Raw genomic sequence first — 18614 nt, 5'->3', positions numbered from 1 at the left:
TATGATTCGCGATCATCAGCTTAGTTTGATTGCATTCTTCCCCGAGACGACCCGATCTTATACGTGTAAATCGTGGATGCGATGACGCTATGCAAAGCACGTGCTCCGATCACTGACCTGACATAACTACACAGATATACAAACTCACGCACACGTAAAGTGGTCGGAACGAAATTCAAATACAAAGACATACACTTATTCCACATATAAGTCTCCTCCTTCTACTCTCTCTGCTACTATTCTTCCTCCTACTATTATCCCTCCTGCTACCACTCCTATTGTATGCGTACTTCGAGATACTCACGTGTAGTGTTATTCGGTTTTTCAGTGGTGCCCCCTGAAGTATAACATTGTGACATATCTGGTTCTTGCCAGATACCAGTAAATGGGGAACACTTTTGCATTTCTAGGTCTACCGCCGTGCTAGAGGAACAACAAAATAAATATAAAATATCAGACGTGGTTATGCATTTGTATTTCATGAATCTTATAGAAACGTCAGAAAAACTATTAACTGATTAGTCGTATAAACTCACAATTTAGTAGAACTAAGATAACTTCAAAGCATTTTGTCAGTAATCTGTTATTTAATCTACTCCCTATCCTCAAAGTCTTTTTAAAAGATCTACCTAAGGTTTAGAGTAAATAATTGCAACATATGCTGTTATTTATTATTTTTTTGTTATTAAGACATTTTTAATATAAGATGTCGGAACTGTATGGCTGAGGAAGTATTAAAGCACCATGATATTAGTCCTAGGTGAGTGAAAACTTATGAAATTCAGACTCCATGACGAACATTTTACATGCTTAGCACATAGGATAGCGTAGACGAGGCGACAGAAATGTCAAAATGCTGAGTCAGGCCCCACGATGATTTTCTTTCTTCGGTCTCCACTCTATAGTAACCATATAGTAACAAAACATGTTGCTCTACAGTAAGAAAAAATTGAATAAATAAAACTTGAATAAATAATAATATTCTGAATTAAATAGAATTTGCTGCGTCTAGATTTGTGTTTCCTCCCCTACATTTATTTTGTGACGTGAAAGTCCAGGCAATGATATGAATCTAGACAACAAATGTTTGAAAACCTTTTCTAATATTGGGAAGAAAGCAAATGTTGCTCGTGTAACCAAGACAAAAAGTATGTCACATACTGCCTAAAATATAAAATGGCAGCGTTAAATGTTTTGATTAGACGCACATTAATTCTATCGTCTTAATCTATGTAGATGTTTTATTTATTATATCATAGAACATTCTCTCACTGAAACATCGAAATTTGGAAAGAAGTACACAATACAAACGAACCAATGTCTTGTTGATATATTTGCACCACATGGGATCGTCACATTAGTTCCTACTTTTGTCATTGGCCAGTAGAAAGTATGACTGTTGGTTGATGTTGTGTTTTCATTACAAACCACTGAAAAAGAAAGAAAACGCTAATATGAGATACTTATTAGGGAATTCATTGATGTGGTTTATATACTGGAAATGAATAGTTATAATAGTGTTGTTTGTGGTGGTGGTGGTGGTAGTTTTAGTAGTAAATGTAGTAGCTGCAGCAGCAACAGCATCAGCAGTTATAGTAGTCGTAGTAGTAGTAGTAGTAGTAGTAGTAGTAGTAGTAGTAGTAGTAGCTGCAGCAGGTAGTAATAGTAGTAGCAGCAGTAGTACAATTTGGATGTGCTAGCTGTTCTTAGGCCGATGATATATAATGATTTCTTAACATATTTTGTGACAGACGAATACAAAGATGAAAACCTCCGAATATATAACGAAACACACTTTATAATTTTATGTAATACTTGTAGGGAAAACCAGGCTTAACCTAAATAGACTTTTAATTAATTCCCTCAAAAGTGGCTCATCAATTCCAAAGCTGCCGAAGAACTACATTCTGACAATTGATGTATAACAACATCCGATTCTCTGTTCAATACAAAGATAGGCATATAAACATACGTTTATATACACATATAGCCATGCGTATGTGCTAATATTTTTTACATCATGGAGCAATATTACATGCAAAAGAAATGACTGGTCACAATGAAGGTATTGGCTCGTAGCGACTGTTCAACTGATATCGGTGTTAAAATGTATTGATAGAAAACTAAACGAAGTATAGTGAAAGACCTGATATCATTATTCGGCATTGTGTAGATGTGTTTTCTTTGAATTAGTGTTCACTTAGTATGAACTTGTAACTTTCTTGTGGGTGTCGATTATTCTCTAGTTCAGAAATATACCGGACTACGATGCCCAATGAACTTTTGATTCTGAGGGCATCTTCCAGATATTTTGCTTTTTGAGCTTATGAAAGTATAAGAAGACATACATTTTTCAGCTAAGCATGGCCTGATTTTACTTCCTTTCAGATATGTCAGAGTGTTCCTGCATCTTCTATGAGTTTGGTAAGAATTGTCTTACTCAAGAACACAACATCCACCACCGTCTGAGAATCGAACTCACTATATCATGATTGTGAGCCCGATGTTCTAGGCACTGAATCAATCACCTTCACTTAACAATGAATAGGTAACTTATTATTCGAGAATGTTTCAAGAGGAACATCTGATAAAGACAACAGCCATGAATTGGGACAAGATTTTAAGACCTTATATTAAATAAGTAAATATTATGCAAAATATGTTATTGATATTTAGAATTATTCTTCGTCTGAAAAAGAAAACATGAATAAATGTCTAGCCGTGATTGCTTCTAACTGGCAATTAAAGCCAGAAATATTCCGTACAGTTTGTAGGCAACAAATTGACAGAGTTGTAAGGTACGTCATGCGAGACTGCTTCATGCTATTTGTTCCGATTCTCTGAGCCATGATTTGAAATTTAGCTTAACTCATTTCCAATTCTGTTAAAAAATTACGAGTTAGCGTGGGGTATTGGCGTAACTGGGTACTTTGCGATTCTACTTCAACAATATTGTCCTACTTTGTCTCCAAAAGACTTAGATACACAGAGAATAGGTAGAAAACACCTATCTCTTGTAGAAATTTCCATAAATCAAACTAAAATGAGTAAAAGATTCAGCTGACAATGGAAAGAAGAAAAAAGAACATTATAAATAAAATCACAAAACACATTATTGACTTGAGACAAAAGGTGAAAATGTGTGTTGGTGTGTATATGAGTTGTGTGTGTGTGTGTGTGTGTGTGTGTGTGCGTGTGTGTGTGTGTGTGCGCATGTTTGTTTGTGTGTGGGTGTTTGTATTTATGTGTTTGTGAGTATTCTTAATAGTATTACCCTATTATGATGCTGATGACGACGACGACGTCGTCGTGGATAATAATTGTGATGATGATGATTGTGATGGCTATAAAAATGGCAAGAAACGTACTACTTACTTTCACCAATCAATTCCATCTCATCTCGCTGAATTCCCAGATTACCTAATGTCTGTGATGTGTTCAAAGCTTCGGAAATTTGTATCGAAACTTCATCTTTAGTAATATTATCTGTTACTGAGCAATTAATACTAAATATCTCTTTCTGTTTCTCTATTCTGAAATAGAATAGTAAAAGTGATTAAAACAATATAATTAGTTTCAACAATGCCTACCACGATATTTCATTACATGAAAATTTTATGAATCGAATTTTATGAATCTAAATTCCACCATTCCCTGCTACTGCTTGAGTAGACAAACTTTTCTTTATCAAAAATGAATACCAATGTATAGGATCTGATGTGTATCAGATAATAGTTTCTATACTTCGGGAGAGATTCTAACAGTAATATATTACGTACTGACGTCAATATAACCGCCTAGGACATTGCGCCATGTAGTGTACATGGCTGTGCCTGTATTACAAATCAGGATATACATGCATACACACGCATATGGATGTGTGTTGTTATTGTTGTTGTATGCGTGTGTGTATTTTTTTATCCCTGTATGTGATATAGACATTAATAACATATGCAATTTAACAAGTAACGATCTATTTGAAATATAATCCATGACGTACGATTCATTGCAAATGTTTATTCTCAATTATACGTGGATATTCTGTTAGAAGAATGTTCACTGCAGTATTTACGATCAAAGAATCTTTCATATTGTTATTTTGTGCAGAAATATCTCTTGTTTGTTTATCCTCAAAAGCTATAGCGCCGCGACCGCAAATTCAGTTGATTTTGATCTTCATTTATCTCCTCAGTGACGGACATTCTACTGCTAGATATAGCCACTACTCATCGCCGCACTGACGATGTATAGAAAACCAGTGTCAGAATAAGCAACGGTGTCTTGATTAGCCAATTAGCTTGTGAAAGAATATATTGTGAATACATCATATATATATATATATATATATATATATATATATATATATATATATATATATATATATATATATATATATATATATATATATATATATATATATATATATATATATATATTTATATATTTATATTTATATTTATATTTATATTTATATATATATTCTCTTACATGCTTCAGTAATTTAACTGAGGTAATGATAGAGTACTCCAATAGTCGAACAGTTCGGCTCCAGGACTTATTTCTTTTAAGCCTAGAACTTATTACATCGGCATTTTTGCAGAATCGAACGCTAAGTTATGGTGACGTAAGCACACCAAAATCAGTTGTCAAGCGATGGGCGGCAAACACAGACATACAGACATATACATATTCAAACACACGTATACATTTATATGTGTTTGTGTGTATATATATATATATATATATATATATATATAGATAGATAGATAGATAGATAGCTAGATAGATAGATAGATAGATACATAGATAGATAGATAGATACATAGATAGATATATATAGATATATATATAAACATAATTAAGGGATTACCAAACAGTTGCTTCACCACATACCGAAGTTCAGAAATAGCAGCTAAAAAGCTTTTTAGCTGCTATTTCTGAACTTCGGTATGTGGTGAAGCAACTGTTTGCTAATCCCTTAATTATGTTTATAAATGTATAAGAACTTTTAAATAAGTTCTCCACCGATAATGGTGTTTACATACCGAAGGGCTTGGTAAAAATTATTAATTGTTAATTAATTAATAAATTAATAAATTGATAAACCTTTACCCTTTTAATTGTAATAATTATATATATATATATATATATATATATATATATATATATATATATATATATATATATATATACATACATAAATACATACACACATACATAGATATGCGACGGAGTTCTTTTAGTTTCCGTCTACGAAATCATGTAACAATACTTTGGTCACCCGAAGCTACAGCAGAAGTCTATTTCCCAAGTTGCCATGGAGTGGGAATGGACCCGGAATCACGTGGTTGGGTAGCAAGTTTCTTACGACAGAACTACACTTGTGCCTATATGTTTATCTCTCTTTGTCTCTCTTTCACTCTCTCTATCTCTCTCTCTCTCTCTCGATATATATATATATATATATATATATATATATATATATATATAAAGATAGATAGATAGATAGATAGATAGATAGATAGATAGATATACATGGAACTATACTGTTTTCTCACCGATCCTTCTCTATTTTTTCACTTTCACCGTTTTGCATGTATCACTTCTTTCTGTTTTTTCTCTCTTTCTCTCATTGCTCTCACGTGTCATCGTCCATCTTTCTTTCCCTCACGTGACAACCCTTCTTTTCCTGCACGATGTTCTAGGCAGTGGACATCTTCTATTTCTCTCTTCTCTCTTTTCTCTTTTCAAAGAAAATATTTGTCTCAGGCGTTCATTATTTTCCTCCCGTTGTAGTCTACTGAGGTTCAATGTTTGTTTTCGTTCGGTTTCCTTGTATGTCTCCACTGTTCTGTTTTGTTTCCGATTTGACCATCCATAAAATCAAAAATTCGGAGACTCCTTCTCGTTGAATGCTTGAAATGAGGAGTAGATTGGCAGCCGACAATCGATGAAGGATCGTTCTCGATGCGCATGTCCTGTTTACCGTGTTATATCTCATTGTTTACGTTATCTCGGTTGTTTTCGCACTTAATTGTGCTTACACAGTTGGTCAGGTCTGGTACACATATATGCTTATATATATATATATACGCAAGAAATAAGTTTTGCCTCTTTTTAATAAGACAGAAGCTTTTATAAGACTGTCAAAAAGAAAGTGTTCAATGGAAACTGAGACAGAGAAAAGAAAAAAACCGTTTATTACAGAAAATACATCAAATTCGAGTCCTCGCTTCCATACATCTGATCATATATAAAAATACAATGGCCTTTAACATACAAAAAGAACACCTACATAACAACACAGAAGGTAAAAAATATATATGCATATAAAAATACAAATATATATAACGGCCGATCAAATAGGTATATACAATCGATTTTAACGCGTGTTATGCGACTAAAATCCTAAATAAAATATGCTCGACTAAAAATATTTTTTTACTCCACACGATTAAAAATATGTCAAAAAAGTTCATTTCATTAAAAAGTTATTTTGAAAAAAAAGGAAGATAAGTCGTATTAGTATTAGTTATAGGGATTAATAAATCCTGTAATTGTAGAAATCCTAGGTTATGTCCCCTTGACGGATTCTCTGTGATTACTAATACTATATATATATGCATTGTTAAAGAACAGGGTAAATTGGATAGGTTGTACATAGGCAGTACTGTTAATTTTAAAGCGAGGTATAGAACCCATATGAATTGAGTTGCTTCATTGAGTTCGGTTGTTAAACCAAGTGGTTTAACAACCGAACTCAATGAAGCAACTCAATTCATATGGGTTCTATACCTCGCTTTAAAATTAACAGTACTGCCTATGTACAACCTATCCAATTTACCCTGTTCTTTAACAATGCTTTGGGCCTAGTGATGAATTCGTTGTTTTGCCTACGTGCTGTGATATCTGTTTGCTGTTTTTCCCCTACTTAGGTGCGGAACAAGTAAAATAATGCAGACGCCCGAGCCTGCTAGATCCGGGACCTACGCTTCTGTAGCCAGCCTGCCAAACAACGCTGCCAACGTTAACCTTGAAATTCAGGAGATGGTGGTGGTTGAATGCATAGTGGAGGAAAGCAGACAGTTAATACAGTGGGAGGACGGAAAAAAGCACACCGCGACGCCATTGAGGTCGGACAAATGGGTTCTCCTGCCAAGCTGTCTCGGCAAGCTTGATGCGAAAGTCAGGATTGACAGGGTGCCTCTCGGGAGAAAGGAAATATGGTTTATAGCTGCAATTTTAACGAATTCGGACGAAAGGCCAAAAATTTACATTCTACAAAAACCAAACAACTGAACTGAAGGGGTTTAGGAATCGGAAGTGACAATCAAAGCCACCGAAAATGACATGGATGGAATAGGCGATGAAATTGAGCTACCAGAAGATATAGCATCATGATTGGGAGTAGAGGGGAGACCTCCCACTTACTACCACTGTAATACGAGGGGGTCACATAAAAGTAAATTGTCCGCAGGTCAAAGATGAACAGCCCGAGGGAGAATACCAGAATGAGGAAGAAAATAACGATAGTAAAAACACTGAAACAGCAGACGAAGAATACCAGGAAGTACCAAGCAGGAAGAGGAGGGAAGCGAGGAATTCACCGCCTAAAAGATATAGAACACATTCTCGCTTCTTACAGACAGTTCAATTGATACACAATAATATAATCACAAATTTGTAAATTCAAGTTACATTTATGTGACATGAGTGTAATTTCATCAGAAGAAAAAATATGTACCTTTGGATATAATGCGGACTTATTAATTCATTTAAACCTTGGGAGAGGCATTATGCCGGTAATAAACACACGCACTGGTTCAGTCCTTTATTAATTTATATAGTTTTTTGTTAAATTATTTCATTGCACTCTTGCAATCTCTTCAGTAACTTGTCTCTCCACTTCCATTTATTTTGAATATATGATCTGGCGTTGTTTTGGCGTTGTTTCGAAACTGTTTGGTATGAGCATGTGAGTGTGTGCAAGCTCGTATGTGTGCACGCTCATATGTGTGCACGCACTTATGTGTTCGTGCTTATATGTAAGTATGTGCGTCCATATGTGTGTTTGTAACAATTTCGTTTATATCAGATCAGATAGAGACTTTTTAATTAATTTATTTACGTTCATATTCCGCATCATATGTGTGAACAACACATGCAACCACGGGCAATTGTAAGGCCCTCATCTACGTGTATTTGGTGTTTAAAATTGGTTGCGTTTCAGTTATGAGGACCGACTCCTGTATTTGTCGCAAAGATGCGTCACCGGGGTGTCTAGACAGGATTTCTATGTTAATTCTGTCCAGTACACCACCATGTTGTTCTTTGGCATGCTGGTAGAGCACCGAGGTTTGTTTTTGATTATTATAGTCCCTCCAATGTTCGTTTACACGTTCAGCCAAACTTCTTGCCGTCTCACCTATGTATGTGGTGTTTCTGTTTTTACACTCACCATCCATACAGCTTATTTTGTAGACTACATTTCTGGCTTTGCAGTTGGCACCAGGACTATTTTTGCACACAATGCAACTCTCCTCAACACACCTTGTTCTTCTGAAGGGATATGTTTTACATATTATTGATCTAATTGATCTCCCTGGTTTTTCTATAACATTTATCCTCAACTTGGTACTTTTGAGGATTTTTCGAAATCTGCGGGCCAGTTCTCCGTGTGGCGTGGCGTCCACAAACATTACTCCCTGGAACTTGTCGGTATTGTACCACGTGGTCTTTTTGTTTGTTTTGTTACTAATCCTTTGTAGTCTATTCCACTGTTTGTTACGGTATCTAGGTTGTGTTCCATTTGTATCTTTGACAACAATCTCCTCAAATTTCTTGTTAGCTCCTCTGTATACCCGGATTCTATCTTTCTGGCTGTATCCCGAAAATTGCATGCGATGCATGAAGTCTTGAATATGTTTTTGCCCCTCCCATGGACCGCACAGGGGGGATATGTTTTTCATTATTCTAACCAAATCGGCTACTAATATATTGATTTTCACACTGTGTGATAGAGCCGAATTCTTATGGATAACATACTTTGAAGATATAGGTTTCATATAATGTGAGTGGAGGATTTGAACTTTGTCATTAATTGTTTCTAGCCAAAGTTCTGTGTCAAGTACTGGGAGTCTCATGTTTAGGTGTCTTGTTGGGTAATCTATTGTTACTTTGATGCTCTGGTGTATTGTATTAGCTATATTCTGGATGTTTTCCATCACGATCTTCTCGTTCTCTTCAGTCTGAATGTTTGATGGTGTTTTGACTACGATGTTAATGTCATCCACATATCTCCCGTATAGTTTGAGTGTTATTGAGTGTTCTTCGAGAGTTGTTTTCAGCTTTTTGTCCCACCAGGTCATGAATAGGCTTGCCACGTCTCCGGCCACACTGACACCAATAGCCGCTCCCTGGACCTGCATGTATAGTTTTTCATTGAATTTAACTATATGGTTCTGCAGGGTGGTCTTCAGACTTGCACCTACAGCATGTAACTGCTCCCATGACCTGACAGATTGTATTATAGGCAGTATGGATGTAGTATCTCTCTATCCATCCATTGACATTGACTTTGCCGTAGAGAGATGTGTTGAAATTATTTCGGTAAGTGAAGTAACCTTCCGTGAAGTGAACACGAGGGAACTAGGCCTCCTCCTAAAGCTCGTTTATAATAATGAATACTTAGATCACCACGACCTAACTAGAGTCTGCCCCACCAGGTCAGGACGAGGTAGACCACATACGATCACATCAGCTGCTAGAAAAACCACCGCAGAGCGTTGGAAGGGATGGAATACACCCACCCACGACCCAGAGGATAATATCCAAACACGAAAAATGGTTTATTTTCTTTTAACTCATCCTAGCTCTTTTCTCCCCCACCCCGTGAAGCTCGATATATATAACATACCCTTTCATTCTACACTCCACTGGGCCTATGGATGAGGGACGATATATAGACCCATCCACTTCATTCTAATTCAGCTAAAGTTCTATTTTCGATCGATCTCCTCCTCATCTTACACTCACCACTATCAATCATTTCATTCGTCTAACCACTTGCGAAACTCTCTAGCTCTACCTCAGCCATTTATTACTAAATCTCTCTGGCTTTTTTTCTATCTGACAGTTTCTACACTTTGTGGTTTCTATTCGATGATCCTCCTCAATCACATATTGTTTCGCTTTTTTAAAATTTTCTTTACCCAGCACGTTCAACCGAATGTCTGGTACCTAATAAAGGATAGTCCTGCAACCCTTCAACATAACAGTTCTTATCGCCTTTACAACCGTCGCTGTCCCTGATTAACTCCAAATAAAAATCATATCTTTTTCGTCTGATTTCCAATATTCCTTCTCAGAATACTGACTCACCTCGCTGTCTCTCCCCCTCTCTCTCCAATACCACCAACTTACTACTTTAAATGTTTTCCTCTTCTCAAATGTCACCCTCTCACATCATTATATCTTAAATAATCACATTCTTTATTCTAATCTTCTTCAATCATAGCGTTCCCTTTAATCCTTTTACTCTTTGCAATTTCAAGGCGGACTCTCAAGTGAAGGGGGCACAAGATCATCAATACCCTTTCAAGTACTCTATTCAATGGACACTTTGTACAATCGTGGAAAACATACCAAAACTGATGATGATGATGATAATGATGACGACGGCGATATATGTATGTATACACCTCTGTCCACATCCACGTGTATTTAACTCTGTCTGTCTCTCTCTCTCTCGCTATATTTATATACATATATATACATATATATATATATATATATATATATATATATATATATATATATATATATATATATATATGTGTGTGTGTGTGTATATATATATATACATATATGCGCTTGTTATAATATTAATACAGGCAGATGGTTCATTGAAATTATAAATTTGAATATTATATGTCACATGTACAACATTGTTATTGTACAATTTGATGCATCAACAAAACACAGACCACTTGAATATTTTCATCGCAAATAAAACAAAATTTTAATAAACGTGTTAAATGCCCTTTTACTTACCCACAATATTCAACTTCGAATGCTCCTGTCAAGTTTAATAATTCATGTTCCATCTGCAATAGTCATATATACATTATTTATGGGCAAATTAAGAGACATGACTCAATAATGGATTGAGAATACAGATTTATTTGTTATGAGTTATAATCAAATACACACACACACACACACACACACACACACACACACACACACTCACACATATACATATTTGTATGTATTCATGTCTGTATATGCAAACGTAACAGAATTTTCCTTTTATTTATTTCTCTTTCTTTAGTGTAAATCTTATATAACCTGCTTGTTTGCTTTTTTTAAAAATTCGAATTTGCTTTGCATATTTTTCTTTGTCATACGTTGTACGCTGATGTGATTGGTCAGATTCGTTTCTCTCTTCACTGAAATTCTTCCTCTCTTGGATGACCTAATCTTCTCGGCGACTACATCTACCAATGAAAACACATTGGTTACCGCCAGCCTGGATCGTATTGTGCACTGCTGTCGATGTGCATATATATATATGTAAATATATATATATATAAAATTATAATACAGGGTATCAAGAGATACCACCACGCTGAAAAAATAGCAGTCAAATCCTGACTCCAAAACCACAATAAATGTCCGCAAAGCACGATTAGCGAAGACGAAGACCAAATAAACCAGTAAAAATAAGATAATTTCAAATCCTGGATTTCTGGCTTTGCATAAATGCTCTGCCTTCATCAGTGAAATATACTCAAGTACTGCGCTGATATCCTGTCCGGGATCGCACGAGAAGTTGTTTAGGCGGGCTATTTAAGCTAGTCGTGTGCATAGGTGCATATATATGTATGTATACGTCCGTTTATGTAAGTATACTGTTTATATGCATGTATTTGTATTTATGTACTTGAGTATATTTCACTGATGAAGGCAGAGCATTTATGCAAAGCCAGAAATCCAGGATTTGAAATTATCTTATTTTTACTGGTTTATTTGGTCTTCGTCTTCGCTAATCGTGCCTTGCGGACATTTATTGTGGTTTTGGAGTCAGGATTTGACTGCTATTTTTTCAGCGTGGTGGTATCTCTTGATACCCTGTATTATAATTTTAAATAATTATTACCTTTGATGGTTTTTATTCCCATGCTGACCACTTGATAAGATCAATATTTTAAATACCGATCTTATCCTTATTTATATATATATATATATATATATATATATATATATATATATATATATATATATATATATATATATATATATATATATATATATATATATATATATATATATATATATATATATATATATATGGTGGTTGTCTACTCCTTAAACAGAGTTTGACCACCTCCTGCACCTACACCTTAGCCCTTTCATGGCGTCTGATGTGGCTTTTTAAACCAGAGAGTGTTTTGAAAAAACACCCACACAGATTGCACCTCTGATTTGCACTACCAATATATGCAAGTAAGTTCTGCTCATTGTGGATCCTAACATGTCTTTTAAGACCCCCATTGGATTTGCAAACCCTCTGGCACACACCACATTCAAACGTGTGCACAGACATATAATCAGAATAGCTGGATGAGGTTTGTTTTCCATGGGTTCGCAGGTGAGATTTGGGGCCAGCCAAGGACAGACATGGTCTGTCACAGACTGTGCACGCAAAAAGGTCCTTGTTATTCACCTTCTCAGTCTATACATTTTTCCTTAAATATCTCTTGAGCCCTGCTTGCATCATCCTGGCCTCTTCAAATGCTTTCACTCCACTCCACACCCATATGTCAGGTCGCTCTTCAGTGCTACTGGTAACATGTAATCCAGTACAACCTGTTGCATGGTCGGGTCGTCGGCGACTAAACTGGCAACCCCACCAGGCTTGCTTGGTGAGGAGGGTGTTGTTGGACACCCTGCAGGACGAAAAATAAGACCTGTCAAAGGGCGGATGAACTCCTGAACAGTCAACGACCATCCAACAAAAATCTGTAAATATGTATATATATATATATGTATGGGTAATGTCTGTAAATATGTATATATGAATAATTTTAATTTTATATATATACTATTTTTTATCTTTTATATTTTATTTATATATATATAAATATTTATATATATATATATATATATATATATATATATATATATATATATATATATATAAATATTTATATATATATAAATAAAATATAAAAGATAAAAAATAGTATATATATAAAATTAAAATTATTCATATATATATATATACATATATATATACATACATATATATATATATATATATATATATATATATATATATATATATATATATATATATATATATATATATATATATATATATATATATATATATATATATATATATATGCACACATGCTCACACACACAGACAGAGAAATATATATATATATATTTATATACATATATATATATATATATATATATATATATATATATATATATATATATATAATACAAAGAACATATATGCATGTATATACACATATATGTACATACTTACATCTACATGTGTATATAGATGCATATCAGGGTACAGGACGTTAGCACAATGAACTTCAGACAACGGATCGAACTCAGGAAACACACGCATGCACACACATGCACGCGCTCGAAGAAGAAATAACGTAATTGATCACGTGACTAATATGAAGCATGGTGCATGTTTCTTTTGTTTGGTGCGTCTTTACCGTGAGTAGACGATTTGACTTGGTAGAAGAACGCGCAGTAACAGTTGGTGTCGTAAAAGCGGTGTGCGAATTTTTGGGTGTTTTTTTTGTGTTAATATAAGTATATATATATAAATATGTATATATATATATGTATATGCGTGTGTGTGTGTGTATATGTTATATATATGTGTATATATATGTATGTATATATATATATATATATATATATATATATATATATATATATATATATATATATATATATATATATATATATATATATATATATATGTATGTATATATATGTATGTATATATATATATATGTATGTATATATATGTATGTATATATACAAACGCACACACACAAACACACATATATAAAGACTTCCAGAAATGTAGGGTTAATTGGTATATGAAACATCATAACTGTGAACTGGTATTGAGTTTATTGAATTCATTATTCAGGTGTTGTTTAACGTTCATTCCATGAATTAGACACACACACACACACACACACACACACACACACACACACATATATATATACGCACACGCATACATAAATATATATGTACATACTAGCTTGAGTACCGAATACCACGTAGATTTTGAGCTGGCTCAAACGGAAGGCTAATTGAACCTGTGGCCCAAAACTAAACAGACCTAAATGATATCACTAAATTGAATCTATAATGAGTATATAGCCCCGGCGGATGAGAATTAATTCTGTAATGCAATCATTTAATTTTTCCAGTCACAAGTTGAATTCCAAATGTTGAGGAATTTGTACCAAATTTCTTATCACGTGTAAAATAAAGAAAGTGAATGTTGCTTATCTCTCTCTTGATGTCTGACGTCATCTAACAAACGCCGGCCAAGATGGCGTGAATCAGCCAAGATTTACCGGCTAGAAATAGCTACCCAAATGTTTTTAAATTAGATCCCAACAGTGAATGCTCAAGAACAAAATGTTGACCCTATTTTCAATTCCGGGATCGTCCTGAGTACGAAATGTTATAATGTGTCTATGTAGAGCAAATGTAGCCTGAAATATATGGGTTCCGGACAGGCAGAACTTGCCGTTACGACAGCAGTCACGTGACTGGAATAAGCAATACAATAAAAGAAGATATATTTGTGTATGTGTGTATGTGTGTCTGTGCGTGTGCATATGTATACGTGTGTGTATCTATGTGAAGAGAATAAAGAGAGATAGAGAGATAGAGAGAGAGAGAGAGAGAGAGAGAGAGAGAGAGAGAGAGAGAGAGAGAGAGAGAGAGAGAGTTAAACAGATTATAAGCCTTAAAGATGAGATGGCTACTCACAGTTCTAGATACGTTTTCAGCAGCTTTTATATCATCTTTGATATTCTTAAATGTCGAATTGTAAATCAGATGAAATTGAAAGGAATTCGTCCAGCCTATAAAAAGATACAAAATAGAAGAGAATATCAATCATTACAATTATAAAGGAGACACACGCCACAGATGTACTGAGTGTTAAAATTTAGGTATAAACATAAATATCTCTCTAATAGCAGTGTTGTTACTCGTATTGAAGCGAGAGAAACTTTCATTACATTAATTCAGTTCATTTCCATCTGGAAAACGCATGAACACCACGCAATTTCATTTCCTTTCTTAATGGCATCAGAGAAATGATAGGGTTGATAAAAGCCTGGAAAATCCGTCTGTTTATATTCTATTGCTTAGTTCATCAGACTGTTTCATAAAGCGATGTACACTGCACCATTGATGATATTTTATAAACACTGACAGAACGTAATGTATAAAAAAAAAGCGATGCATATCAGTAATATCTGTAATGCATACACTTCATTATCCAATGAAATATTATACAGAATATAATGAAAGCGGGTTTAATAGGTTCAATTGCCGCTTGACAGGATGATAGTATTTGGCGTGTGACAAGGTTTGAGTAGGTGAACAAAGGTTTCTCGTCTACTGTACCTTGCTCTACATTTACAAATCTAGTCACTGTACCTTGCCCTTAGGAGCTACCTGGGCTCTTTGGAACCGGAATGCTTCGCATGCGCTATTATTCATAGGATTTCGTATCGAACTGTAGACTGTACTAAGAAACTAGAATGCAATCTGTTACTTGTATGATTCGCGATCATCAGCTTAGTTTGATTGTATTCTTCCCCGAGACGACCCGATCTTATACGTGTAAATCGTGGATGCGATGACGCTATGCAAAGCACGTGCTCCGATCACTGACCTGACATAACTACACAGATATACAAACTCACGCACACGTAAAGTGGTCGGAACGAAATTCAAATACAAAGACATACACTTATTCCACATATAAGTCTCCTCCTTCTACTCTCTCTGCTACTATTCTTCCTCCTACTATTATCCCTCCTGCTACCACTCCTATTGTATGCGTACTTCGAGATACTCACGTGTAGTGTTATTCGGTTTTTCAGTGGTGCCCCCTGAAGTATAACATTGTGACATATCTGGTTCTTGCCAGATACTAGTAAATGGGGAACACTTTTGCATTTCTAGGTCTACCGCCGTGCTAGAGGAACAACAAAATAAATATAAAATATCAGACGTGGTTATGCATTTGTATTTCATGAATCTTATAGAAACGTCAGAAAAACTATTAACTGATTAGTCGTATAAACTCACAATTTAGTAGAACTAAGATAACTTCAAAGCATTTTGTCAGTAATCTGTTATTTAATCTACTCCCTATCCTCAAAGTCTTTTTAAAAGATCTACCTAAGGTTTAGAGTAAATAATTGCAACATATGCTGTTATTTATTATTTTTTTGTTATTAAGACATTTTTAATATAAGATGTCGGAACTGTATGGCTGAGGAAGTATTAAAGCACCATGATATTAATCCTAGGTGAGTGAAAACTTATGAAATTCAGACTCCATGACGAACATTTTACATGCTTAGCACATAGGATAGCGTAGACGAAGGGACAGAAATGTCAAAATGCTGAGTCAGGCCCCACGATGATTTTCTTTCTTCGGTCTCCACTCTATAGTAACCATATAGTAACAAAACATGTTGCTCTACAGTAAGAAAACATTGAATAAATAAAACTTGAATAAATAATAATATTCTGAATTAAATAGAATTTGCTGCGTCTAGATTTGTGTTTCCTCCCCTACATTTATTTTGTGACCTGAAAGTCCAGGCAATGATATGAATCTAGACAACAAATGTTTGAAAACCTTTTCTAATATTGGGAAGAAAGCAAATGTTGCTCGTGTAACCAAGACAAAAAGTATGTCACATACTGCCTAAAATATAAAATGGCAGCGTTAAATGTTTTGATTAGACGCACATTAATGCTATCGTCTTAATCTATGTAGATGTTTTATTTATTATATCATAGAACATTCTCTCACTGAAACATCGAAATTTGGAAAGAAGTACACAATACAAACGAACCAATGTCTTGTTGATATATTTGCACCACATGGGATCGTCACATTAGTTCCTACTTTTGTCATTGGCCAGTAGAAAGTATGACTGTTGGTTGATGTTGTGTTTTCATTACAAACCACTGAAAAAGAAAGAAAACGCTAATATGAGATACTTATTAGGGAATTCATTGATGTGGTTTATATACTGGAAATGAATAGTTATAATAGTGTTGTTTGTGGTGGTGGTGGTGGTAGTTTTAGTAGTAAATGTAGTAGCTGCAGCAGCAACAGCATCAGCAGTTATAGTAGTAGTAGTAGTAGTAGTAGTAGTAGTAGTAGTAGTAGTAGTAGTAGCTGCAGCAGGTAGTAATAGTAGTAGCAGCAGTAGTACAATTTGGATGTGCTAGCTGTTCTTAGGCCGATGATATATAATGATTTCTTAACATATTTTGTGACAGACGAATACAAAGATGAAAACCTCCGAATATATAACGAAACACACTTTATAATTTTATGTAATACTTGTAGGGAAAACCAGGCTTAACCTAAATAGACTTTTAATTAATTCCCTCAAAAGTGGCTCATCAATTCCAAAGCTGCCGAAGAACTACATTCTGACAATTGATGTATAACAACATCCGATTCTCTGTTCAATACAAAGATAGGCATATAAACATACGTTTATATACACATATAGCCATGCGTATGTGCTAATATTTTTTACATCATGGAGCAATATTACATGCAAAAGAAATGACTGGTCACAATGAAGGTATTGGCTCGTAGCGACTGTTCAACTGATATCGGTGTTAAAATGTATTGATAGAAAACTAAACGAAGTATAGTGAAAGACCTGATATCATTATTCGGCATTGTGTAGATGTGTTTTCTTTGAATTAGTGTTCACTTAGTATGAACTTGTAACTTTCTTGTGGGTGTCGATTATTCTCTAGTTCAGAAATATACCGGACTACGATGCCCAATGAACTTTTGATTCTGAGGGCATCTTCCAGATATTTTGCTTTTTGAGCTTATGAAAGTATAAGAAGACATACATTTTTCAGCTAAGCATGGCCTGATTTTACTTCCTTTCAGATATGTCAGAGTGTTCCTGCATCTTCTATGAGTTTGGTAAGAATTGTCTTACTCAAGAACACAACATCCACCACCGTCTGAGAATCGAACTCACTATATCATGATTGTGAGCCCGATGTTCTAGGCACTGAATCAATCACCTTCACTTAACAATGAATAGGTAACTTATTATTCGAGAATGTTTCAAGAGGAACATCTGATAAAGACAACAGCCATGAATTGGGACAAGATTTTAAGACCTTATATTAAATAAGTAAATATTATGCAAAATATGTTATTGATATTTAGAATTATTCTTCGTCTGAAAAAGAAAACATGAATAAATGTCTAGCCGTGATTGCTTCTAACTGGCAATTAAAGCCAGAAATAT

At 34.6% G+C, this 18614-nt stretch overlaps 1 protein-coding gene across 3 annotated transcripts in view; it reads right to left on the bottom strand.

Annotated features, from left to right (window-relative positions):
* The window catches only part of LOC149130320 (uncharacterized), a 148204-nt gene that overhangs the window by 33358 nt on the left and 96232 nt on the right, over positions 1-18614 (bottom strand). For all 3 annotated transcript variants that reach the window (XM_089345181.1, XM_089345182.1, XM_089345180.1), the window contains exons 29-35: positions 17175-17289; positions 16164-16282; positions 15061-15155; positions 11053-11105; positions 3376-3533; positions 1316-1430; positions 305-423 (exon numbers count right to left, since the gene is read on the bottom strand). In XM_089345181.1, coding sequence (XP_089201307.1) covers positions 305-423; positions 1316-1430; positions 3376-3533; positions 11053-11105; positions 15061-15155; positions 16164-16282; positions 17175-17289 — 774 coding nt within the window. The remainder of the gene's footprint in view (positions 1-304; positions 424-1315; positions 1431-3375; positions 3534-11052; positions 11106-15060; positions 15156-16163; positions 16283-17174; positions 17290-18614) is intronic.

The sequence above is a fragment of the Octopus bimaculoides genome, chromosome 29 (assembly GCF_046866305.1).
Source record: "Octopus bimaculoides isolate indiv1 chromosome 29, ASM4686630v1, whole genome shotgun sequence".
NCBI lineage: Eukaryota > Metazoa > Mollusca > Cephalopoda > Octopoda > Octopodidae > Octopus > Octopus bimaculoides.
The sequence above is the reverse complement of the archived record's forward strand: the minus strand, read 5'-3'. Positions and strand labels throughout refer to the sequence as shown.